Raw genomic sequence first — 26,976 nt, 5'->3', positions numbered from 1 at the left:
CAAGTACAAAGCCTGGGAGACACAATAATATTGTATTATGTTCATATCATTAACTATGGTTAGAAAAGAAAAAAAAATCCTCCTGTATCTACAAAGCTTTGTAGGGTAAAAAAAAACAAACCATTAAATAGAAATAAGAATATTTTGAAGTACTCTATATTTGAATAATGTTTAGATGTATAATAATAATTAGAGTACGCAATATAGAGCATTTTTTAATTTCAAAGCATTATCTAATTGATCTTCTTAAAAACTGCGTGCAGGTAGACAGGTAATGGTATGCATTACTTTTTTCAAGAGCAAACTGAGACATGAAGTTTTTAGTAACTTGCCTGAAGTCATTCTTAACTTTATGTGGTGTAAGAGGTTTTATTGCTGGCCTCGCTGAAGTCACCAGCAGAACTATTTCAGTTAGACCAAGAATTTCCCCACTGACTTTAACAGGGATACATGTTAAACAGATAATTAAGTCTGTGCTTGACCCAGTTGGATACCAGGTAGGGTTCCAGCCAAAGGGACCCTTATGAATGAACCAATTACTGATGTCATCCAACTTGCCAAGCAACAGAACCATGCCACAGCACAGTTCCTTTAACTTTACTCTGATGTAACAACAGAGTGACAAGGACTTAGCAATAACCCATATATGAGCTAAAACCTGAGTCATTTCCAAGAATTTCCTGCAGTGGTGTGTTTTTTTCAGTATGTTTTTTAAGCTAGGGAATGTTACAGTTTTGATACTAAAATTAAGAAGGTTTTTCAAACTGAACAACCTATTAACTAAGCTGTCCTCAGAAGAATTAAAACTCCTACTAGCACTAACTGTATGAAATCCAAGGAATAAATAAAATTATCAACACTCCGTAAAATAATTATCTTTTGTTAAGGGTTTTCTTCCATTATCTTTTCTTCAGAGTATCCTTCTCATTCCATGGTCAACAATTTTTTTCCCTACTCCCCACCCCAGTTTTAACCTTGTCACCTCAGAAATCCTAACCCAGTATTACTCTGCGCAGTAAGGAAACCAGGAAAGTAAAATAAACAGGGCACCTACCCTTCTTCTACTGTAAGGTAAACTAATCTTTATCATGCTCTCCTTAAAAAAAAAAAAAGAAAATCTATTTATAAGACAAATTCAAAGAGGAGCATCCTGCCCTCGCTACACGGATGGGGCTCACGTCACTCGGAGTCGTGTATGTGAGGCAATGGGGAGCTGATGTTACGTGCCTTCAGGAAACACAGTCTGATAAAGAGATCTCAAGTGGTTGAGGTAAGTTCAGAATTTAAACTCTTCTTTCCTCTGCCTTTGAACAGAAATGTCAAATGTTTATGACCAAGCAATGAGTATATACTTTAAATTATGTACTTGCTGGTATGTATTGGTGGGTGGATGTGGGTCTGTGCCTGTGCACGTGTGCGAACTCCCTTGATGCTTCCCTAATCAATACTTCAGAGAGTGTTTTATTATGGACTGGCACACAGCTTTTCAGGCCAGTAAATCCCAGAGCTGTCAGGACATAAACATCTGAAATCTGGCATTTTTCATTAAGTATTTAAGCCAACTTTTGCTACACAATGACTGCCATCGCTTACAACTACCCACCTTGCTAAATTAAATTACTTCATCTGATTGATATGGGAAGTCAGTATAATAAAAGAAAACTTTTTGACTGCTCTTTACTTGGCAAGCCACAGCCACCAGAAAAAGAAACAAGGAAAGAAAAAGCGCACAATTCAAACTGATTTGTCTGTACCTACAGATTTATGTAATGAATCTTCTCTGTTTGACAAGAAAAAAATCCTTTTGAGAACAGCAAGATAGGAGGAAGTTATTTATATCAGCAGACGGACAGTCTTAATCTTTTATGTTTGAGTGGAAGACTGCAGAATGAATAAAAACAAATTATGAACAATTACCATCTTTTGCCATTACCAGCCTCAAGAACTCATACTCTGTGGGGACAAAAAGCTTAGCTGTCTGCTCTATAACAAACCAGCACACTGCTATTTCGCAATGCTGGAAAGAAGCTGTCACTGAGTATTCTTTATTTGCTGTCAGAAAAAAGTTTTGGTACAGTAGACTGCAAACAAAGCTTGGTATTCAACCAGGTTAGTAACTTATTGTCAAGGTTACAAAAGGAATAGACAACATTTGTATTGAGGCTATTTCTCAGAGGTTATTCATTGTTTTACTGTCTAGACAACAAGCTAGAACTAGGTTGGAGAAATAGCATTTGCTGCTGGAATTTTATGCAGCAGCAGGAAAAAGAGTAAAAAGTGTGTGTGTGTATTTGCTTTGTTTTGACAAACTGGTAGCTGTAGCTCAGCAACATTCAGCTCTATCAGCACATCTTTCAGGTAATTTTAGTACAAAGAAGCACAACCCTCTGAATGATTTTTAAATATAGTGGTTTGGCCCCCATATGTTCAAACAAAATAAAGTAATTGGCTTTTGCTACTTTAATTACTTCAATTTTATTCTATTTTCTCTATCAATAATCACTCCTTAAAAATAAAAGTTGTATTGACTTAATTAGAACCTGACTTTTTCTGGTCAAATTAAGTACCTTTACGCACAAAAATATAAATCCAGAGCAGCCTGAACTTGCTTCTTTGCCACAAATTCACTTTTTTTTTTTTGCATTTTAGATGCTTTAAAAAAGCTTTCTCAAACCCTCCTTCCATAGATACTACCCACAAATAACACCCCCCCCCCCCCCCCCCCGTTCTAGGGCCAAATAGGAGCAGCTCCATCCAGTCACAATCTCCATCCTGGGCTTTCATTTGGCCTGAAAGAAGTTCTGCGTTGGTGTGGCTCAGCTGGCACTGGCTACTTCTCTACAGCCTGAGAGTATCATATTGCACTGTGATCAACCTCCGCTATTTCGGCAGCTGCCAAATTTCCTCTCAAAACTTAGGATTCCCTGTGTGCCACTGGGCAGGCTTCCCCCACACCCCAGCACTTCTGAAATATTAACAAAGGACTAAAGCTCACTGTAAGCAATTTGCTACTATTAAACCCCTCACAAAAATAAATACAGAGAAAAAGATACTAAGTAGGTTGCAATAAATACTGAATTTATCAGTTAAAAGCCGACAACCCGACACATCTTACCTCCCGCATTTACGACTCTCTCACTGTCCTTCTCTCCCCATTCCCCATACAATACTATCCACAAAAAATCATATAAAATGTCCACATCTGACACAAGTTTACAAACATTTCTGAACCATCAGTGTGCAAATGCAAAACTCACACAGCTCTACGAAAGTGTGCAGCTTTCACACATCTCCTGGGGATCCGTGTTGCATTAGTCAAAGGTTTAAACCCAGTGTATTCCCCACGAATAATCTTTTTCCCCTTCCCCCTCCTTCCTCCTGTCCACATCTAAATGCAGAATCCCCAGCTTCCTTGTCTCCAGTTTACAGATTATGTGATCCAAAGTGTCACTCACTGGATTACTGCACATAACCTGAGCACTACCCGAAGCTTACTTGTCTTCCACTTGTCCAGCATTACTTAAATGGAATTATCCGTCACAATCCATATACCGAATCTGCATAGCCCACTTATCTCAAGATTCTGTGTGTCACCTACCAGATTATCCGTTTTAATCCATACATTGAATCTACATAACATATGTCTTTAATTCATGGGCTCTGATGAGCTATAGTATCGCTGAATGGATTATTTCTCTTTATCCATTATTGGCAGTCCTAAAACCGTTCACTGCGTACTCTCTCATGCCCCATCTTCTGAACACATAAGCAAAATGAGAGTCTTCAGCAAACACAGCTCTATCACACATCAAACATAGCCCAATATAATACCTACACTGACACTTCACGTAACTTGGAACACAGCTTCTCGCACAAAACAAATGCCTGTGTTATCGTGAATTAAAGATTAGGATTGGTAGGCTAATCTTGCTTTCAATGACACTCATAAATCTGTGGTTACTCCACCACAGCCTTTGGAGTCACCTAGATTTAAGTGGATACAATGAAGAGCTGAGTTTAACCTAATGACCATCCCCTTCACAGTTAAGTGTAGAAAACACTTCACCTGAGTTGTTTACGAACTACCCTGCACAATAGAAAAGGGTTTTCAAACAACAACAAAAAATTCAGGTTCAGGCTTGCCCGGTCTTTTTGAGAGATTCAGGCCAATCGCTGTTAACAATGCCTTCCCTTCAACAGAAAACCAACTCAGAAAGATTGGAAACAAAAGTCTGTTTAGCCTTTTGTTCTACATACCTATTCAAAATTAGCTAAGTGGAGAACATATAAAATACGCATTCTTATTTCTTGACAACTCTCAATAAACCAGAGATGGACAAGATTAGCAGGAAGGCTTTGTGCACACTGGGGAAGTTTTAAAAATTAAGAGTTCTCATCGTGGCTAAAACTGCCTCACTCACACCAGCGTTAGCAAGGTTTTGAATCTCCTGATGCACCTGAGAGGTCAGCACTGTTTCTTGAGATCTGCTCAGAGGAGACCCAACACCAGTGAAAGAGAAGCTTCCTGTTAATTTTACATATATAGGGATGGGCACTGACAAGAGTGTGGAAATATGGTTTTTTATACCTTTCCCTAGTGACAGCGTACCCCACGTGCTGCATCTGCTGCAGATGGTTAACACTGCTTTGGAGGACAGCAGCCACTTTCACCCTGCAACGCACAGCTATCAGGCAGCTACACTGACAGCAGAAAGGGGGTATAATTTTCCTTCCTGTAGATGATCGGTTTGAGACCTGAAGATCTCTCTGCTCCACTGAATCCAATAAACTGCATTATCCATGAATAATCCAGAGGCCTTTTGAGCCCTGTTTTTGAATATGATGGATATAAGTAAGTTTGAACAGGCTTTAACCAATTCAATATACAGTTTTACAGCTTTACTTTAAAATACTTTGATTTAACGGCATGTTTTGTGGGTTTTACTATAGAGCGACTTGTTTTGAGCAGAGTAAAAATCCCAGGGATTTCAAGGCAGAATTTCTTAAGAAATTTTTAATGCCAAACTTGTATTATTTATTTAGTCCCAGACTATCTCTCTGAACAAACAGAGGCATTTGAGCTACAATTTCTATGGATACGAAAGGTTCTAGATTTTGCCCCATTTTAACACTATTCCCTTGCAGTACCTTTCAGTCAAGCCCTGGATTAAAAGAACACATTGCCTTTTCCATTAGTGACTGGACATATACAGATCCTTCTAACTGTGATCTTCAAGTTTGCAGCTGGATCTCTGCAGATACTCAGTGATGGTTCTCCCGTTGCACAGGCATAGAGATGACGAAAGGGGGGGCTTAAAGTAGCTGCCGAAGGTAACAAAGCAACTAAGAGGAACAACTGAATACAAAACGTGGGAGTCTGGTGACTTCCAGCCATTCACCAACTCCCCCATCTTTAATAAAATATTACTGCCTTCTAACTTAAAAGAAATCACACTAATAGAAAATAAAGCCTTCCTCTTCATCTCCCTTTCTTTTAATCTCTCCCAGAGAATAAAACTCAATGGTAATAACACAGACTGGGGCATTAACAATATGTAGCCTAGCGCTCAGACTTTAGCACATGACGTACTAAAACTCCCCCAGATCTAATGAAAAACACAATGAAATTTTGAACAGTTAAATGGAAAAAACTATTCAATGCATAAGACAGTTGGGCAGTACAGCTTCTAGCGCTGTCCACATTCCAGGGTGTATTAATAATAAGACACTACTTTTGTGGGGTTTCCAAACATCACTAATAGAGACATGAGAAGGGAAAAAATGCAGCTGGTAGGCCAAATACAGAGAGAAGTTAATTAAAAAATCACAACTGGAAAACTTAATAACTCTACGTTCCTATAGAAGGGCAAAAACCATTTTCTAGCATAATATACGTGTGTTTGTACACGCGTACGTGAGTATAAAGCAGCTCAACTTGCACACCTTTCATGCTGCCTCACTAAATACAGCTGCAATACAGCTGAGCCATTGTTTGTTGGCCGCTCATGGCTGGCGGTGCCATGAAAACCGCATTCCTGGGCACTAAATAATCAGCCTGCCTGACCCCCCAAGAACCTGTAAGTCAAATTCATTTACCCCCAGAGGGCAATGCTCTATTGTATCCTCCCTCCTTTCTAGCCACCTAGGAACAATGGACAATAATTGCAACTGTCACGGCAGTCAGTAGGAAAAATAAACCAGTGCCTGTTTTCACAGCTTACTGCCAAACCTGATCCAAACACCTAATAACCATGCTCCCAACCATAGAACCACAGTTGCACTAAAAAGCCTCAGATGTGAGGCTTTTGAACAGAGTTACAGAACAATAACTCGACTTGTGCTCAAAATATGAAGCTAAAAAACAAAAACTAAAGCAAAGAAAACTCTTCTTTGAGGCTGTGCTGTTGCTCCCCATCCTCCCCCTCGGGCAAGACTGAAAGGACTGTTGAATTTCTCTCGTGGTAGCATATATAGCTGGCTGCTGCCGCTTTCAAGTTTAGCTTGTGGAAAGGAGAGAGAGGAATGGAGAAAAAAGATTGCCCTCCAACAGAACAAGATCATAGGCACTGGGAACAGACCGCCTTCTCAGTGCACAAAACTTTTTAAGAGCAGCTTTACCGAGTCCAAAGGCATTGAAGAATCACTGGGAGTCCTTCTAAAGGCTCCAAGCGTATCAAGAGTTAAAGATTGGCTCCAGACAACTTGCAAGAACTGCTGAAACACACAACCAAAAGTGGGTATGAAAGACATCTTGGTACTTTGGGCCTGAAACACCTTAAAGCTTCATCAGTTCACAAAAACGATGATGTTAGTTTGAAACAATGTGCTTTTAAAAAGCAGAAGTCACAGGTAAGCCCAGTGGCCACCCTTCCTCTTTATGACCTGTTGCTTTACGCAAACGGAGTGGGAATAGAGATCCAGCGTTTGGCCCTCTGTTATAATAATATCTCAGCCTACCGGGGGCTGGAGCACTATATTCTGTTATAAAGTTATTCTACATATGTAATGAATATATATTTTTGAATTACAGCCTCTCAGGGAGAAGCCAGGGGAAGCAAGTGGCATATTTTCCTACTTGTGTAAGTCAGCGGACTAGCGCAAACTGAGCCGGGGGCTTATCGGTGACAAGCTGGAAGGCACATATAATTAAAATAACACTATCTTTGCACATGCACCAATACATTAACCTCTGGGAGCATGTCATGCTGTATATGCTTGAACTAAATATTGCCCACCTCTTGCAGAAGAGGTCCCTAAATCTGTCAGGCATGAGGCTTGGGAGCCTGCCTGAGTGCGGATCTCTGTATCAGGGACAACATTAGTATGCAAACATACCAAAAATAATGGAGAGAAATGAAATCCAGTTTATAAACACAAAAGAAGGGTTTAATTTTAATCTCATTCGACTTTCACATTTCCAAAACAACATTGGCTTGGATTTTGCTACTCCAGATGTACACTGATACAAATGGGAGAAGAATCAGAGTCACTGTTTCTTTTCAGAGTGACAATGGCTGCTCTAGAAACTTAACATTTTTGACACGTGTATTTCGAGTCACTTCCTCATCATAAGCACTGCAGAGGAATTATGAAAATATTAAATTACATGAAAACAAACAACTACAGGTTCCCTAAAATGACCTCACATATATAAAATGGGGAAATATCTTGGCAAAGCAGAAGCTACTGCTGCTGGAGAGTGGTCAAATTTTGTCATTTTCCTTCTGGAGTACGGCTTTAAAAGAACATGCTTTAGTGCACAGATGTTGTACGCTGTCTTTTAAAATCTGCACTGGCTAATTTCAGTACCTAGAGGTATCATTACACAAACTTTGCTCTTTTTATTTTTTCCTACATGCAAAAAAATAAAGAGAAAATCTACATCATCAAAATCTGTCTAAAATTTAACAAGGAATTCTGATCACCCTCAGATTTCAGAAGCTGAGCTCTGCTATACTCTGATACCACACGTTTGATATATGACTTGACTTTTTTTTTTCCAATCCAGCAAAAGGATGTCTTCGTTTATAACACAGAATGATATATGCAACAAAAGCTTTTCGTAAGTTTGTTCACTCAGGGCAATATACCATTTCACTGATTTATATTATCACAGACGGGAGTACATACATTTCATTTAAACCCCAAATTACCACGTTTGAAGGGGAGGGGAAAAGGAGCAGACAAAGTTCCATAAAGCCAGTGGTATTTGTATATTCATTCTCAATTTCCTTTAGCACAGAAACAGCATTACCTTTTATCTCTCCAAAGTTCCCTGATCCCATGGCAAGAAGCTTGTCTTTCCAGTCCTTTGATAGTAGCTTTTCAATACTGGGAGTTTCTGAGTGAAGGGGGGGAAAAAAAATGTAAGCAAATCAACATGACTGTCTCCACAATAGAACTCATTAAAAGTCTATCTGCTAAAAATAAGGCCAACCCTATTCTGGGCCCCAGTTCATAATGACTTCATCAACAAACTGATAAGAGGGGAGGGAAGAGAAAAAAAAAAAAAAGAATGTGTTTTGTCACCTGCTGTTTCAAAACCATTAGCTTTTTCCTCTAGTGGAACAAAGCTCCGGTAATTCTGTATGACAATGGGGCACAAATAAACCTGCAGTTCATTGTTTTTCAATTTGGTGAACAAGTTGCTGCCTATAATGGATGCCTGTCAGTTTCTGGGTGTTAGTCTGCAGTCAAAAAATAATTATGTTGATAAAATGCAGAGTAAAGAGACAGAGACAGAGAAAGAGAGAGAGAAGCAAAGAATTAGGTCCTAAATCTGCTACATGTAATTATATCCCTCTGAGCCTTTACAATTACATCCACTTTATAATGTGTGTTTAAACATCGTGTGGTGGTAAGCATACTGTGGAAAGATTTTTCCGGTAACACGCACATTATAAATAATAATAAAAAGTTGGGTATGAAAAAAGCCTTAAAAGACTGCAAAATCCAGAGGGAGAAAAGGCATTGCTTAGAATGGAAACCCATTATTTGCTCATTTCAGATTCTATCACTTCCTTTAAAAATAAAATAAAATAAAATATATTTGTTCAGTATTTTCAGGAAAAATGCAGCGAGGGTGTGGATGGGTCTGATATTTATGTCTATAACTCTTGTGTTCTGACCTCTTTTTGTGTAGAATTTTAATGCATAAGTAAATATAAATGCTAATAAAATTCAGAGAACATTAAACTCAATTCCAAACAATGTAATTGTATATTCTTGTCAGCATTTAGATGGGTACACAATTACAATAGCTTTCAATCCCACGATTAGCACTGCATTCAGTTAGAAAATGGAGTGTACTAAAAGATAAGTGTCCCAGTATGTGCCATCTAAATAACAATACCCACACTTATTATCTGGATCTAAGACATATACTGCTATTCTCCACATTTGTGTTTATGTGTATTTGTATTTGTTCAGGCATTTGTTTACCCCCTACCAGGAGCATAAAGGGAGTACATGTTAACTTATCAAAGGGACCGTCTGGCCTAGAGACCATACAATTATTAGCAACTGGTTAATTTTCCCCACAGTAAAAACCATTACGAGCAACCTTCATTATCTCGTTTGGGCTAATTCCGCCTCCTTTCTTGAAGCCCCAACTTGAAGCTCGGAGGCGCTGCGGTTCCTCGGGGCGGCTCCGCCGGCCGCGCTCTCCCGGCCAAGCCCCGCAGAGCCCCCGCCGCTCCCGAGGGGCTGAGCGAGCCCGGGCTCCCCTCAAACCAGCCACCCGCAGTGCACTGTCAGTGCCTGAGGAACCACAGCGACACGGGCACAGGGATGCCCCTCCTGCATCTCGCATCACCCCCGACGCTGCCTCGCACACGGGTGTGCGCCGACAGACAGACAGACAGACGGACGGACAGTCAAGACACGCGCGCCGGGCACAGCCCCACGCCTGCATCCCGCCGGGAGCGTAGCGACAAGCTACGGATCCCACCGAACAGCACAGGAGGGTATTTTGTTCCGTGACATTTTTATTCGCGCTGCGGCACCCCGATCTCCTGCCGTGCGCCCGCGGGCAGGGCCGCTCCCTGCGCTGATCCCCGGGCTGATTTTTCTGTCAGAATCCCTAAAAGCGCCATGAAATCCTAAGGAGGCGGGCGGGAGACGCTGCCGTGCAGAGCAGGGTCCGGTGCCGGGGCTGCTGCCGCCGGGCTCCGGGCACTTGCGCAGCTACTCTGAAGTTTGTCCGTCCCCTCGAAGCACCCATGAAGGAAACCATTCCCCCAGTGTGAATAGGTCAGATAAACGCCGTCACTTTTTTCCCCCTCCCTTTAATATTTTATTTTTTTATTCCCCTGTGCTTTTCTAAAAACTCGGGAGCAGCGTGTAAACAGGCCCGGAGCAAATGCGGTATTTGCGGCGGAGGGCTGTCAGTCATTAAAAGCCAACAAACCTTTGCGAAGCAGGAATGCGGCAATAGGGATCCATTGTGAGCTGACAATGGGCTCCAGAGCCTCCAGGCACTAAAAGCAGCCCGCCTTACTTTTAAGTCCATTGTCAGCAAAGTCCACGACAAAGCTTTTCCCCTGCAGCTAGACAAAATATTCGCCGTGGTGCGCTCGTAAAGAAACACAAGTCTTCTGTCTAACTTGCCGCCTTAAAGCTACAGTAGCCGCTCGCCGGGGCTGCCAGGGCCCCGCTGCCTCCCTCCCTACCTCCCGGTTTCCCTGCCTTGCCTCCCGGTTTCCCTGCCCGCCGCCCCCCGCCCCGCCCCTCCCCGCGGCCCCGAGTCACCGCTGCGGCCGCTCCGGGAGCGGCGCCGGGACGGGCCCGGTGTGACTTCCCCGGGGGGAGTGAGTTTGTGCTTTGTCGGTGAAACCCCGAGCGCCGGAGTCCTCCCCCCCTCGCCGGAGGGCTCGTGTTACAAACGAGTATCATCCCCCGCAACCCGACTCCGCCGGTGATTCCGGGAGAGCCGCGGACAAACAAGCGGGGGAATAATGAATGCGGTGGACGGCCATGTATCAATGACTGGATTTCTGCGAGAATGGTAAAGATCTCAGTAGGAAATCATGATTAGAGATGTGAAAGGCCAAATGGCAAAATCCCAATAGTAACAATGCATCTGTTCATTAATGTGTGAATATGAGTAATATGAAAATTTAACACAATTATAAGCCCCCTCAGCAAACCTGATGGCATAAAATAGATTGTGGTGATCTAATCAGCGTTTCCCCTGTTGAAATACTGTATGTTAACTATTCAAAATAATATTATATAGATTTTTTTTCCCTTTAAAAACCCCCAAGCAATCATACTAAATTGATGTCCTAACTTAGTTTCAAACCTCTCTTGACTTGAACTGCAATTTTTACATAAGGCACTTCAACAGAATTTTGATACAGAATCAGCAAATAATCGTCCTTCTGCTAATACTTAAAAAGAACTTTAATTCTGAAAGACAATACCTTCCCCACCCCTATAGCTTTATGGAGCTAAAGAGCTAAATTAAATTACAGCTTGTTTAATTCTATTATATACCATGTTAACATATTGTACTTACATAAAATATGCTATTCATATACTCAACCTATCACATTTCAGTAACTGCTTGTGAAATACATTATGCACCATATCTTGGAAAGAAACATTTATTATGTCATTTATGTACCCCATTAAAAAAAGATTTGAAATTTACACATCTTAAATAAAAATAACTGTTTAAAAGGTTACGACTGTAGAGGTTTCATGAATTATACAAAAACAAAGTCATCCTTTGTTCAGCTTTTTTTTAGACTTGGTTGGGAAGATGATGCTCTCAAATTATGAAAAGAAATAAACGCTGTATCTTGTTTGCAAAGCACACGTTCTCTGGATTCATTAGAAAGTCAGTAAAACTTTTAATGCTTGCACATGTCATGTGCAGCTTGAAATTGGGAAAAGGGGACCAGCACATAGGAACTGCTACTCCTGATCCCTACTCCAACAGCTACTCTCCTCTTGGATTCCACAAAACAATGTTTCTACATCCAAAAACTGAGCTATATTCCGACAGATTTTGGATATACATCAGGACATCTATGTATTACAATAATCTGTATTTCCAAAAAGCTTCACATGATGTTTTGAGTAGCATGATTATTCATAGTGCCTCCTAATTCCACCTTTGAGAAGAACTCAGAATTAGCCCCTTGCCGCCTTCTGAGCCCCACCTGAGCTAAGAATTCCCCTATCACCCCTATCTGCAGTGTTGGTCCTACAGCACACAATAAAACAATTCCAAGTCTATCCACAACACAATACCAATAGGTCTACAATAGTTGTTCATTGGTTGTTTGTGAACAGTAATACTGTTTGGAAAACATTTTTGTTCCAGACACAACTATGAAAAGTGTTAAATGTTGTAGAGGACAACTATGGATAGGGCACCAATGATAAGGACTGAGATGGAAAGAAGAACAGGATTCATTAAGTAAATGTTGGCGAAGAGGAGCCTGACTGAATCAACAGAGATAGAAATTAACCCACAAAAAATGATTTCTGCTGTCTCTATTCAACACATTTATCAGTCATTAGCTCTTTCTAGAGATACTTACAGCACATTTTGGGTTTTTTCTTTCACCCTTGCCTCTGTTGCTTGCATATGCTTCTCCACATCACTGCGTATGGCAATACCCACTGGTGAGTGGCCCTCTGCCCGTGCCAGCAGCACACTGGCTCCTCGGTGCCCCCAGCCCCGCCGCTCTCCCTCTGTGCCAAGCACCACCGAGACTGACTCCCTCATCTACAACAATGAGACTTGGAGACGGATGCCAGCAGCCAGTAATTCTCACACAGGCCTTCATCACATGGAATTAAACCACTTTCTAGGTGGTACAGGAGTCCCACGTTCACTGCTCTGAGCTGCACATGGGTGCACATGCGCAGTGATCTGTACACGTTGGGCACACATGCACCGAATGGCTCTAACGCTACTGGAAAGCAAAACACCTAAGTAAATTAACATTAAATCGCTTTTTAGTCTAACTTTTTGTATGCTAACAAGCATGCCACTGCCCTTCTGTTTCTGTATCTGATGTTTAAGTATAGCTTCATCGACTTACTTGCTAAAAGACCTGAAGTTTTCACACCGGGAAAGCAGCGGTTTTGTTTCCAGGAAGCGGATGAGGCTACAAAGCCATAGTAAGAGGGAGGCACCATTTTTATCACCGTTTGCTAGACTTCTATTGAATTTAGTCTACTTCCAGAAGTTGTGTTAATTTTTTTCAAGCATTGTAACTCCCCTTTGGGAGTGACCGAATGCTACTCTCAATTCAGTGGCAGTGCAGATGCACGTGTGTGTACCTGAACCTGCCTCGGCAGCCTTCCAGAAACACAGTCCCACAGTACAGCATTCCCTTCAGGTCTAGCCTCTCCAGTAGCTCTTTTCAATCCATGCTCCAAGGTCACAGTCCTAGACATCCACTTATAAAAGCTTAAAATAGTCTTCAGTGCCAAATCTCCATTACCTCTTTCTGCTCCTGCTGATTATTTACTAAAAGCAAACTTAGTTTTCATGCAGCTGCCTGCTTCCAAAGAAAGGCATGCAATTCCATCAGGCTGTAAGGAGGTGACGGATGGGAGCTCTCCACAAGGCACGTCCAGAAGAGCCATATTTGAAGAGGAAACGGAAGAGAAAGCTCTGATGTTATAAAGAAGACACGACTAGGATAAAAGGGAAGAGGCTGACGTAAGCTGACCGCAAGCGAGAGGAGCAGTGTGAGTCCTGGAGCCTCTCACTTGCATGGTGTCTGGTTGCCCAAGCATAGGTGCCCTCCCAAAGAGATGCCCAAAGTGTTCCCTCCTTTGTAACTACAGGGAACAGATCTTGTCCTGGGCTGAGACACTCCTCAGAACAAAGTAAAAGAAAGATGTTTGGCCTCGGCGAGGATGATGACATGAAGCATAGCTGAGTGGAGAGAAGCCAAGAGTTGCTCAATACCCAGCCAGACCACCAGACATTTCCTGCCAACATGTGTCATTCCTAGAGGAAGGAGTATTTGGTCGGCATGAACGATCGTGAATAAACTTTAGCATCGGCTTATATACCTTGCACTTCTGGCAGGCACCTTCCCTTATACTGTGAAAGAGCTGGCAAATACTGAGCTGGCATCCATTATTCACCCTTCTCTTTTGCTACGGTCATAAATACATTACACCTGTCAGCCACAGTTGCACTCAGTGTTTCTACAACCCTCACCTATCAACATGCCACCCCACTGGCACTCTGTTCGGTGTTCATGTACCACAACAAACCCTTTTTGGTTTAAATCAGGAAACAAGATTAAGGGCAGATTTCCACTCTTTCTTTAAAAGAGCAGACAAGTATATAGAGAGACATGAGAAATGTCTCTTTTTATGCACCCATTTTTTATTATGAAGGTCTTACCCATACAAAATCAGAAACAATTTTCATAGCAAAGAAAATAAAGCAACTATTATGAAGAAATGGTTGGTATCAGCAGGTTACATAGACATACAGCATCTGCATACACATATGGTTCTCCATCAACAGAATCATGCTTTTAGGGAACTACTTGCAGCTAGGCAAGACACTATGAATCATGAGCAGGCACAACACAGAATGTATTTAAATTTGGAAATCAAAGACCACACAACATACATTTTTCTCTTGCCTTCCAGGAAGTACTGCAATTTTTCACCAGTCTAAAAGCATTTTAAACTTTTGGAGCAGACACTAGGAAACACCTCTATAAATGTAAATATTGTTCAAATGTAGGACATGGTTGCTCAGGCGTGATAAGCAAAAATATGGTGCTGAGTACAATACTACCTGGGGCTTCTCTGACTGGACAGAAAGTAGTGTGCTTTTGGGGTTTTGGTGGGCTGTTTTTTTACACATAAAATGCTTTTTAGTCTTTGGGCACAAACTCACAGAGCTGAGCGAAACACTCACGTTTCAATATTGGGAAGCTGTGGTGCTCTGGCCAGCACATCATAGTATGACTCTTACTACATCACTCCATCACAACCACTGTGCAGAAAACAGCTGGGCTACATATGTCCATGGGTGGCTTCCAAACCTACTAAAAAGCTCTCTTCCCTGGCAGGGATAACCAGCCTTCCTGCTCTTGGAATCTCTAGTCCCATTCTGGCCATGTGCTAGCTCCCATAGCATTTTACTGCAGAGGACAAAACCAACTTCTGTATCCACAGATGACTGTAGTGCACGATGACACCAAGTTACCATCGTATCCTTGTTGCACATACGTGCATAACTTTGTGTATGTTTAATAACACAAGAGTTGTTTTCAAGTTGCTTGCTCTCTTTTGCAATACCCATCATGCTGCATTAGTGAAGTAAATGCTATATGAATGATAAGATGTTTTTATTGTGATTTCTGGCACAAGAGTTCTGCTTTTTGTGCTAAAAAATAATAATTCACGTAGCCAGAAAAGGTTCCACAGCACCATAATTAAATTATTCAAGCTTTTAACATCCAAATCAGTAATCTATGAATGCCACCAGAAACATGATTTTACTCTATCTACAAATACACAAAGCAGTTATTTTTACAACTACTCACCAATGCCTACTGCTAGTCTTACCAAAAAGTTACCTAAAACCACAAGGACATTTATTAGGAAGAAAAGGTTAGTCTTCAGATACATTAAACTACCAGTTGTTGAACTAATTATCCCTTAGGATGTAAGTAAGGAGCCTCCAAACGACAGCACAAGGCAGGAACACATGGCTGAGCAGGACAGGGGGAGGGCACAGGGACTTCTTAAGCTAGGTTTAAGGCCAAAGCCAGCATCTCGTTCAACTACACCCTCAGAAACAGTCAGGCTATTGTCTGAAATTTTTATAGTTTTCATCACCTGAATGCCCTGGCAGTCGCTCCGTTAGCTGTGTACTTTTTAGGCCTCGTTTCAATGAATGGTCACCTACTGCAGGAGCAGTGTCATACTCCAGATATGACATGTACAATGCAAAGAAGTCAAGCCTGTCATGTAATACCTCCTGCCAGTCCTTCAGCCTCCCTGCAGGAGGGTCTGGGCTCATTTGGGGCAATAGCTGAGATTTTCTTGTTGTCCACCCTCTTTATTGATATACAGCTTTGGGACAGAACCAGCTTCCAGAATGTGACAATTTAGGTATTTCTAAAAGTCTGTATGTTATACACTATTCTGGACTGACAATGTCTACGTCAATAAAATGTTCCCAGAGCCCTTCTGAGGCCAGCATAGCCGACAAAACCACCTCTCACAAGCACAGCGCTGATCCAGGGAACAAGCCTGCAATCTCCACTCTCACCTCAGAACAACAGGGAATTCCAACTCAATCTCTGTTATTTCCAACACACTAACTTGTAGACTGCATATTTCATTGCCTTACCTACCTTAGAGACAATGGACTACATCAAGGCTACTAAGTGTCCAGTGATTACCCTCCAAAACACAAAAATCCAGGCTTGCAAATTGCTGTAACAATTTCCACCTCTTCCCCTGTTGTGGGGGTGAAATTTATATTTGTGTCTCAGGGCAGCTGGGCAGTGGCGTGCTCTTCTCACACCTCCATTACTCTGGCCTTCCACATCAAACCTGGAGCCACTGCTGGGTGCCTCAGATTTATATGGAGATGGGACTGCATTGCTTGCAGGACGCCCCCAAAACCGCTAAAGCTTAATTATTCTGAAGAAACTCTGGAACAGCATAGTAACTCACTGCTCAGTTACTCTCTATCTAAATCCTCGTCCTTGAAATACGTAGTAGGATATGGTCAGTTCAAGGATCAATTCAATCTCTGCCTTTCCCATTTCCGCAGCAAAGCAACTGTGTCCCCCAGAGAAGGGCACACTGAAGGCACTGTGAATGGCGCTGGATGCCATGCACAGGACAATACATCTTTTGTCACTGAAATTCGCTGGGACTCAGTGCTTTGGATTCCCAAAGGCATTCAGGAGCATAAATCTCATTCTGGAAAGGAATTAGGCTCCGACTGCCTTTGGAGATCCAGGCCAGTGAGTTGGCCGAAGAGACGACCACGAACACATTCTGCCAAATGTGGCATTTCACTGGCAGAACTGCTGCTGGAACGTCTTTTGCAGCATACACAATATTTAGGATGGTCCCAACTCCCTGCTACCACCTACCAATCTTCTTCACCCCTAATTAAATTAACATATAAGAATGCAGCAAGATATTTAACCTTACCAAACTTAAAAAAAAGGAAAAGAAGTTAAATTTTTTACATGTTCCCTGTACTTTCCTGATATGTAAAAAATAAATTAATATGTGAAACATACTAACTCACTTTCAACTCCTGAGCAGCAACCTTTTCCTTTTTCATTGATGTTACACCAGTAGGAATCCTTAGGAAAAGAAGGGCAACAGTGAAATAAGAAAAACCCTCTGCTATGCACGAAAAAAGAGAATTTTGTCTTAAACTGTCTTCTTCGAGTTTCTAATGTCTCTTTAATTCCTGGCATCTCTAAATGAAAGAAGGAATTGATTTTCTCAGGAGTGGCCCACCCAGCAAAAAACCCTGTGTCAGTTGACAGAAGGAGGCACTATACCAAACCTGAGCTTCACTGAACTTCTGAAACCACAAGGATGTTTTAATATTTCCAGAGACTATTTCAAGAGTAACAACATAAAAACAGAGACATCTGGAATTAAATACCATTAAATTTCACTTCAGTTTTGTTTTTCTGTCTCAGCTGGACAGAGATACTCCACTGAAATACATATTCCCCTGAAATACATTTATGTATCAGTGCTACCAACAGAGCCAGTTTCTAATTAAAGGGCCATAATATCTTGTTAATGTTAACAGAGGACGATGTTTTCGGTCTGCTAATTTTTTACATCTTCTGCACATCCTTATTAAGCAAGAGGGATTGAAAAGAAAACATTCAATGAGATGACTATACACTAACTTTTTATGGGTATTGACACATCATGAGGGATGTTCTAGGGATATTCTGTGGTTTATCCTTTGACAGAGAAGATCTTTTGTGCTGATCTATCTCATTTTAAGTAATTAAATGCTTTCTTGAAAAAACTCTGAAACAAAACCCCAAGAGAGCCAAAAGGTATATAATCTAAATAACCATAAAACATAAATTGAGAGCTACAGTGTTTGGCTAGAATTTCAAGGAAATCCTTCTGAAGTTCAACCACTCCACTTCTCAAATCCTAAATTCAACAGCAACAATGTAACCCTTCATATACAGTTACTATAGCATTTTTACCTGAAAATCTCAGATCAGCTTACTTAAAAATGGAAAAAAAAATTGAGTCCTGAAGTGCTTGTAATTTTTCTCAGAATTAAAAACGCGAGGACTGTATGTGATGAGGCTGAGGAAACCATTTTCTACATAGCCTATCTTTAAACCCTGGCCACAGCCACTATTTCCCACCACCAAAAAACGGGCAGCTCCAGCCTCGAGATGATGGGCTGGAAAGGGAGCTGTTGATCCCTGGGGCTCCTCACCCTTCCTTGACAAAGAGGGGAAAGGAGCCTTCTTTGCCAATGCAAGAGAGGAATCAAAAGAAATAAAAAAGAAAAAAAAAGAAAGTGAAACAAGCACTCTTGTCACAAAGCCACAACTTCTGCTGTTGAGGTCTGGTTGGGGTTTGGGTTTATTTTGGGTTAACTACCACTGCTTTCAGACCCACATGGCTCCATTCCCCTCTCCCGGTGCTCCTGGGTACTCTGGGCTCCCCTGGTGCCTGTCCCAGGGAGTGCGGGAGCGCAGAGCCGGCAGTGCCAGAGCTTCACTTCCGAATGGAAGCCAGGAAATGTCCTGCTGCAGCTGCGCCAAAGTGCTTGTTACTGAACTAATCATCAGCTTCCACCCTCCTCCCCCACCCTGGTTGTTTTTGGTGGGTTTTTTGTGGTTTTGTTTTTTTTTTTTTTTTTGACAGCTGTCTTCCTATCTTCCCAACAGGTGCTATTAGGGCCTGAACAATGGCGAAGGCTTTTAAGCCACTGCTGTTGACAAGTGAAAAGGAACAACAAATGGCTCAGTAGTGCTCTTCTCCCAGGGTCACTCAACCAATGGTAATAGTTATTATTTTTATTTATTAGCTCTGTGGCACTGTCCTCCATTGTACCTCCTCCAAACTCCCCTTTCCGTGACAGCAGAGGAGCTTTTTAACTTTTAATAAAAATGGGCGAGCGCTTAGCTCCTGAGCTGGCTCTTTCTGCAAAGTGCACAGCTAATGAATGTTGTCCATTTAGATCTGGATAATTTATGATGTCAGCGGAGCGGAGGTGGGGAGGGCTGGATCCAGATATGGCCATTAGTTACACTGCCAGGAGTGACACCGAGGTACGGGGAGGTGGAAGTCGGGCAGAAAGAAGAGGTTCCCTCACCCCGTATTTGGGGGGTTTTTTTGCAGGATAATTAGGAGGTTAGGAGGTAAATAAGACATTTGAGGTTGATGTAATTTTTCTTTACCCTTCTTAGCATTTTGCTGACCATATTATAATCCTCTTCAGAGAACAATGGCAGGTGGAAGAAAAGTTAATTTTCCCTTAAATGAAGGGAAAATTACTGCACTCATTTAAACGATGTGCTTAGACCTGCTACTGCTAGGGGGAAAAATTGTGGCAAAATGTTTTCTGATCCTAATAATGAATACACGCATTCATACCCATATATTTACTAGTTGATGTTACTCAGTTAATAAACTGTATATAACAGATAAGCTCTATCAAATGCAAACCCTGTGTCGCCACTGTCCTGGCAAATGAGGTAAATATGAAGGCAAACCAAGCAATTCCATGTCCAAACAAAATCAGTAAACCAGCAAGTAAGTCCCCTGGAAGTGCACATGCAATGAAAGTTGAAAATACAAAGCTAAACCCCATGAAAGTATTGACATATTGTGGAACTGGTTGGTTTGGAGTCACGTGTTATCAATCAGATTGAGGTACGAGTATGTAGACATTCTGATCATCTGGACCTATTTATTTAAAATATAAGTTGACATAATTGTGTAGTGAAAGGGCTACAGACATGAAATTGTCTGTGTACTTCCTAGAGTAAAGGTGTAATTTGAATCTAATGATAACATGGAAAGAACCATAAAATAATTATCTAGAATGTTAATAAAACCATTAAGAGGATTTAAAAAATTGAAAAAAAAAACCCTGAAAAGGATATCCCCCTGAAACAACAAAAAAATCCCACATAGTAGGCCCAGATTTCTCTTCTCTTTCAAAATATGACAGACTGTTTTACCACTGGAAGTGAGAATTAAAGCACATACGCCTGATGCTAAACAATTACACATCCTGAACTCCTCTTGCACAACATATGTGAACACAAAATCTCAATCATCGATTGCCAGATGCCAGAAAGATAGGAACAATAATAGTAATAAAAAAAAAGGTACACCATAAATCAAAGCTTCTGAAGTGCAGGTAGTTTCACAGTAAATCAGAGTCCTAGTTGTGAAGTAAATTATATTTGCATGAAATCATTATGTCAAATTAAGTAGAAATTACTAAGGCTAATGTCACCCTTGGACTTGCCTAAAATAATCTTCCAAGATTTGCACACAGGCTTCTCCACTGAAGTACAGCATTCCATCTGCCTTGACAACTTGTTCTGTTTGTTCTCACTTGTCTCCATTCATGGATTTCTTGGACTCTGTTATTTTCAGCGTAAATAAGGAGAGGAAATACATTGGGTTTCCTTTTGGATCTAGCATTTTTCTTTCTGAGTTAGGGAATAACATCGAGATACACGGGTGGTTCAGCCATGTAACAGCTGTGACAGGTAATCCCCAAATAAGCGAAGAGAAATCAGAGAAAGTCTATTATGCATAGCTCTTTAACATAATAGTTCTAGACAAGGGGAAAAGAAAGTCAGAAGGTAAAGGCAGGGAAGTCAAAGAGGGGAAAAGAGATGAGAGACAAAGGAAACAATGCTGAGAACAAGGAAAGAACAAGACTAAGAAAGGGGACTCATTTGTCAAATCCAAAACGTACTTATATTACACAATGCACTGAAGGAGTAGGAGAGTCAGGGCAACTCTGCAGCCACTCTCTGGCTATTGAAAACAGTCACAGACAGGGAGCTCCCCCATTCCCCAGCCATCCAACACATAACTGCAGCAGTCCGGGCAAAGGTGAAAGAGCTGTAACATGAACTTCTGCTACCAGAAAAGACAATAGGATTTAGATTGAAGCATAAGCTATGACTTCAAATTACTGCCAGCACTCTAAGGAGAAAACATCTTTTTTATCAGAGAGGAATCTTACTCATACCCTGCAGTAGAACTTTTTCAGACTACTTTAGAAAAGTTAGACTTCCTTCGTTCACCTCAGGATGATAAAACTTCCTCTGCAAATAGTTGTCCAGATGCACAAGAAGGATCATATGCATTTAGGATGGCTTTATGAATCGCCAAGGACCAATGAGGTGAATGCAGGACAGGAACAGAATACTTTCCCAAGAATTAAGGTCATTCACTGGGCAGCTCTTTACACAATGCTGACAATCACTAGGCACTACATTCTTCCTGGTAAAAAGAACAGAGATCCCAGAAATACAGAGAATGTCAACATTTCCTCTGACAAATTTAATTTAAAGCAAGTAACAACAACAAATACCCTCACCTCTCTGCTACCAATCTCATCAATGGCCACCCAGAGGTGGCCTTCTCCCACTGTGTCTGACAAACCTTGTCCTTGTCGCGATGGAACCTAATTTGCATCACTGAAAAACAAGAGAGAAGTAGCTGTACTCATCCTCACAGATTTCTCAAACTACCTATTTGAGAAGGCCTGCCCTAGTCCTTGGGGATGACTCCTTTTTGCAATTCCAAAGCATTCACCTGTACAGCCCTAATAAGATCAGTGAAGGGGAAGCTTAAAATGGAGGGTGAAGAAGTTCAGATGAAGAAAAAACCACTTTGAAGGGATCACCTTCTCTGCAACACCCGTAGTTCAGGATCCTGTTCATTCATCGCTTTTTAGGTGTGGTAGTAAGAGACATCTGGATTCTGCTGTGAATGGGCAGAAGCTGCACTTTGTTGATCACACAGAAACTTGTTCCAGTGATCTTCATATTTTTGTTGTTGTCTTGATTATTTCTACGTTCCATAGCTACAAAAGGAAAAAAGGCTTCTTCTGAAAAAGCTCTGACTGGTATAGAAAGGTGCCTCTCCTAAGACTCTGGCCTCATATTAAAACCCCTCACAACTGGACCACATCTACCTGTTGAAAGAAAAACAAAACCCAGACTTCCCTCTATGACTGTTATCTCAAGCACTGACTAGGCTATAACTGATTAAAAGAACAGTAAATAGGGATCATAACTCATGATCTGAGAATTAGAGAGACAAACCTTTACAAGGAGCTGGACCCATACTCAGGATTGCAATCTTGCAAGACCTGAAAATGATCTTCCTGACAGTAAAAGTGGGTGCTTTTTGAGAGTAACAGCTCCTTCAAATAAAGATCAAATCTGTAAATGAAGAGTAAATTGGACAAAAAACAGATCTGTGAAAGAACCCAAAGAGCAGATCCGTGCAGCTCTACTGCTGGGATTCCTGGCTCTGATTCGTTGTGCCTTTGTGGGCTAATTCTGAACATTGATTCAAACCATCTCAAAGCCCCCAAAAAACTCAGCTAAATTTTAATGTTTGCACAGAAATCACTTCAGTCAGATAACTGCTAGTGAGGCTGTGAAAAAAAGAAATCAATTCAAGTCCAATATCAACCGCACCTCGATTTTAACACTGACACATCTAATGCTAATGAACTCTGTCTGAATAATAATACTGTTATCAAAACTTTACATGCAATCATATCTTTTGTGATTTAATTTTGTGACTAACACTGACCTCTCGTGTATGGTACCTACCTTTCTTTCCGACACAGTGCTCAACAATAAGCAGTTTACACAGAGATTTATTTTGTATCTAGTAAGACATGTTTAGAAAAAGAACTACATGTAATTCAGCTTTTCTTTTCTTTTTCAACATTGAGATAAAACTAGGGTTGAGACTGAAATATTTTCTTTTAAGCCCACCTCTCTCTGAATAAGATAGAGAAATCTTCGAATAAACATATATAAATGTTTCTCTGGTAATGCAGATGTGAAGGAGAGCCATACATGTGAGTATGCCAAGCACAGAAAATGACCCAGAGTCAATACCAAAAGTGGTGGGGTGAAACAGAGGGATGTGGGGCTCCTGTGGAGTGAGGCAAATGACAAGGGCAAATTCCCAGATTGCTTGAGAACAGGGTGTCTGGGAAGGTGGGGTGTGGAGTAATTGCAGAATGGTGTAACAGGGAATTTAATAGATCAGAAAAGGCTGAATAGGATAACAGGCCCATTGTTCAGAAAGTTCTCTTTTGTGACCAGGCTTTAAGAGAATGCCAGAGCAACAAATGACTTAATCCTGGGGGGATGCTATGGTGTAAATGAAAGCAGTCTATACCTTGAAAGCCGATGGAATAAATTTCTGTATCACATAACCACACTGATGACTGCAGCTTTCAGCAAAGTCTTAAGAGTTGCAACTGGCAAAAACCTCACAATTGTGCCCTGCCATGTCCCCCTTTCCCTCTTCCATGGCATTTTCCAATGCACTTGGGGGGCAAATGGGGGAATAAGTCACATAAACGACAAAGAGACATGGTCAAATAGCACAGAAAATACAATGGTCACAGGGGAGAACAGAAGAAAAATGAAGAATTCTTCTGTGCTGGTTTCCTTTCTCTCCTATGTTCTAACCACTGAGCTAAGCTTAGAGCCTCCTGGTTATATGAACGCAGCCATTAAGCACTATTAAGCACTACACCACCAATTTACACAGCTTCCTGCTCCCTCACTAAAGAAATGGAAGTGTCTTAATAGACACTTGGGTGTAAAATGGAGGCTCACCTTCCAAGTATCTCACAGAGCACTGTGTGTCTTTTCCATTCGCTCATGTATTTCTTGAGCCCTATTAAAGCAGATGATGGAGCTGAAGGGTCCCATCTAATGCTTGTGACATCAAAGACAGCATCTTTCTAGTTACTTTAGCACAAGCTGAATTAAGAACACAGAAAAGGCAAATTTAAAACATAAAGGTCACACTCTAGGGCTTAATATAGAGTATGTTATGCATATCCTTGCAAGGATGGAAGAATAGGCAGTGGAATATGGAACACTTAAAACTGGCACCATCAGTCCTTGCTTTATATATAAGAGACAGGATATTATTTATTATATGGCCCAGGCATTAAGGAATACAAAAAATGACTGGTCTTTTTCGTAGAAAAGGTAAAAATATGCATTTCTCCATCAACTACAATTTCTTAACAGAAATAATAGATTCCTGTTTTAAAAAAAATAATCTCGATGTCATTCTAACTCAGGCAGAAAAGTGAAATGCATAAATGTAATGCAGCAATCCCCAAATCAAAGTTTTTCCATAACTTTATGAAACTTGGCCTTTAAGTTTTCAAATTCCTACTGCATCTAGATGGAGCCTATTAATTGGTTCTCAATTTGGCTACAGAAATTCTTAAATTCTGTGAATCTTCTGAATGATATTCAATTTTAAAACAATTAATAGAGACAAATTACTCTGCCTTCCAAGAATTCAGAACTGGAGAAGTATAGCTCAGCTGTGACTTGTGGTTTACTTGGTAGACAGTCTGTTGCACTTTTTATCCTTCTTCCCTCTCCTTTTGCCAGAGAAAAAAAGGGAGCACCGTAGGTGCATTGCTAGAGCACTCTGCACAAAAGCTCGGCTTATGCAAAGCCCTGATCTGCCTTCAATTGAAACGTTTGTTTCCATATATACTGCAGATACTTCTTTATGAAGTTTAAAACATATAAAAACAACTATTACCACTTTGAACATGTCTAACTCAGAAAAAAAATCAACGAATAAAAAGTTTCCTCCATTCTATTTAAATTACATTTGAGTAGTTCTCTGTGGGGCTACTACAAATTCCTTTAAGCCCACTAGTCTCTTAGCTACATTAAATTAATGATGCATCTCAAGCATTCACTCTTCTGCAGAAGAGTGTAGACTCTCCAGTCAGACACCTACAATTCACTAAATTGGAAACATTTACCTAAGGGAGACATCAGTGTGTTATCCTTGCAGACAATATTACATTGTAATGTAAAACACAGATAATATTTGGGAGAATTAAGAAGATGAGGTGTATGTTGAGTGGATTTTTCAATGTCAGTAGGGATAGGCTTCAATGGACTCAGTGCAGTTCTCCTGACGACTAAACCATTCTAGTTTTGCCAGCATGCAGTGCTACGTCCTTCTTTATATTAACACCCCAAATACCCAAATTATTCCAAGAGTCCCTACTACAACATAATCCCCACTCCATACAATACTTCAATTAAGGCTGAGCTACATTAACTATGTTTATCAAAAAATATATATATTTCCATAATGCCCTTTTTTCTCCACTGTTATAACTCTTCACTCCCAAAGCTGTGTTTATAATGAGACGGTGTGGTGTATTTTCCTTTAAAAGCCTTGGCAGGAGTTTCTGTAGTTTTTCTCATGTATCACAAGTTCAGTACTCTTTCTCCATTTGCTTCACAATAACCAGTCCATTTCCAAGTGATTAATTTTCTATTCTAAAACAATGCATTCCTTTCCCCTCTCATTTTGCTGGTGTGGGGTTTTTTTTTCCTCTTTTCTTACCAAAAGAAAAAAAATTCTTTTTCAATGACATCATGGTATAAAATTTTCAAAGCAGGTTTTAGCGGGAGATATGCAGATTGCTTTGAAAAGTTACCCTCATAAATAACAACAAAGTACTGAATTATCAAGGCTGTAACTCAGTCAAGAGGTGCTGTAACCATTTATATTATATGACCTCAGCAGAACCTCTTGATTGAATTGCAGCCTTTCATTAAATCGGGCACTCTGTATTATTTTCTCTGAACTAGAGTAAATCAGAATGGCAAAGAGATTAGCCCCCAAGCCCATCTCTTTGTGATATAAAGGCATATAATTTTTAACCATTACCTCGATTTTGTAACTTAAAAAGATTGTGCATAATCTACTGTGTCAAGAATTCCCTTCCCTCTGTAGGGAATGATGACATGACAAAAATAATACTGTGTAACCCAGGTACATTTAGAAACTATAAGGCTTGTAAAGGAGCAAGATCCTACTACTGAAAGCTAGAGAAAAGTAGGGGGGGAAAAAGGATGGAAGAGAGAAACCGTAGATTCATAGCACTGCAGATTCATTCACAAAAAGCTGGAAACCAGAAGGGACTATTAGCTCATCTAAGCTCATCTTCTATATATATTACTGAATATTCATTATTTCATCAACCAAAATCAAACCTTCCTCTGATTTATTTCTAACTACCATTTTACTAGAAGAGAAACAGCTGGCCTCTGAGTCAGGACATTCCATAAATATCTCCCTGCTTTTTACTGGAAAGTTGTGTGTGTAGGGATGAGGGTGGAGGGAATGGGGGTACTTGTAATACTCTCTCTGTTCATCTCCAGCTGGCTTATACAATGCTGCCTCCATAATGCGAGAGACAACCTCCATACCAGCGGTTCTCAAACAAACCCATGATGACAAACATCAACATCTTGGACCTTTTTATGGAGTGGGTCCATGCAGGAGCTCCTGTGCTCATGCAAGCGGCCACCCCAGTGGGCCCATGGGAATCATTTCTCCAGAGAGTGCTTCCAAGGCTGCTCGGCACGGGTTGGGAGCATGATTTGGGAGAATGCAGGTTTCCCCATGGTTCGCATCAATCACACACGGGAAGAAGAAGATGGCATTTTCCTCATCTGGCCATAACGTTTCACAACATGCCTCAGGTTTTCCCTATTGCTTGGACTTTGCCTCCTTTTCAAAGCCCCTGCGTTTAACTCGGTAAGAGAAAAGCTACAGTAAGTCCCTTTTCCTATTTTCTTATATTTGTGTAGCTGTTAGACATTTTGCAAAGGAGGGGAGTACCAGCCAGCCTTTCACAACAAAAGGGCTACTGTCACCGCGCCAGTC

The 26,976-nt window shown here is 41.0% G+C and overlaps 1 protein-coding gene across 16 annotated transcripts in view; it reads right to left on the bottom strand.

Annotated features, from left to right (window-relative positions):
* Window positions 1–26,976, bottom strand: part of SOX5 (SRY-box 5) — a 640,197-nt gene that overhangs the window by 157,195 nt on the left and 456,026 nt on the right. For 15 of the 16 annotated variants that reach the window (XM_027659186.1, XM_027659196.1, XM_027659172.1 and 12 more), the window contains one exon: window positions 8,255–8,341. The exons of the other annotated variant lie outside the window; for it this stretch is intronic. In XM_027659186.1, coding sequence (XP_027514987.1) covers window positions 8,255–8,341 — 87 coding nt within the window. The remainder of the gene's footprint in view (window positions 1–8,254; window positions 8,342–26,976) is intronic. 16 annotated transcript variants of the gene reach the window in all.

Source organism: Corapipo altera, unplaced genomic scaffold, assembly GCF_003945725.1.
Source record: "Corapipo altera isolate COAL_440 unplaced genomic scaffold, ASM394572v1 1, whole genome shotgun sequence".
Lineage (NCBI taxonomy): Eukaryota > Metazoa > Chordata > Aves > Passeriformes > Pipridae > Corapipo > Corapipo altera.
Note: the sequence above shows the minus strand (reverse complement) of the source record. Positions and strands in the feature narration are given on the sequence as shown.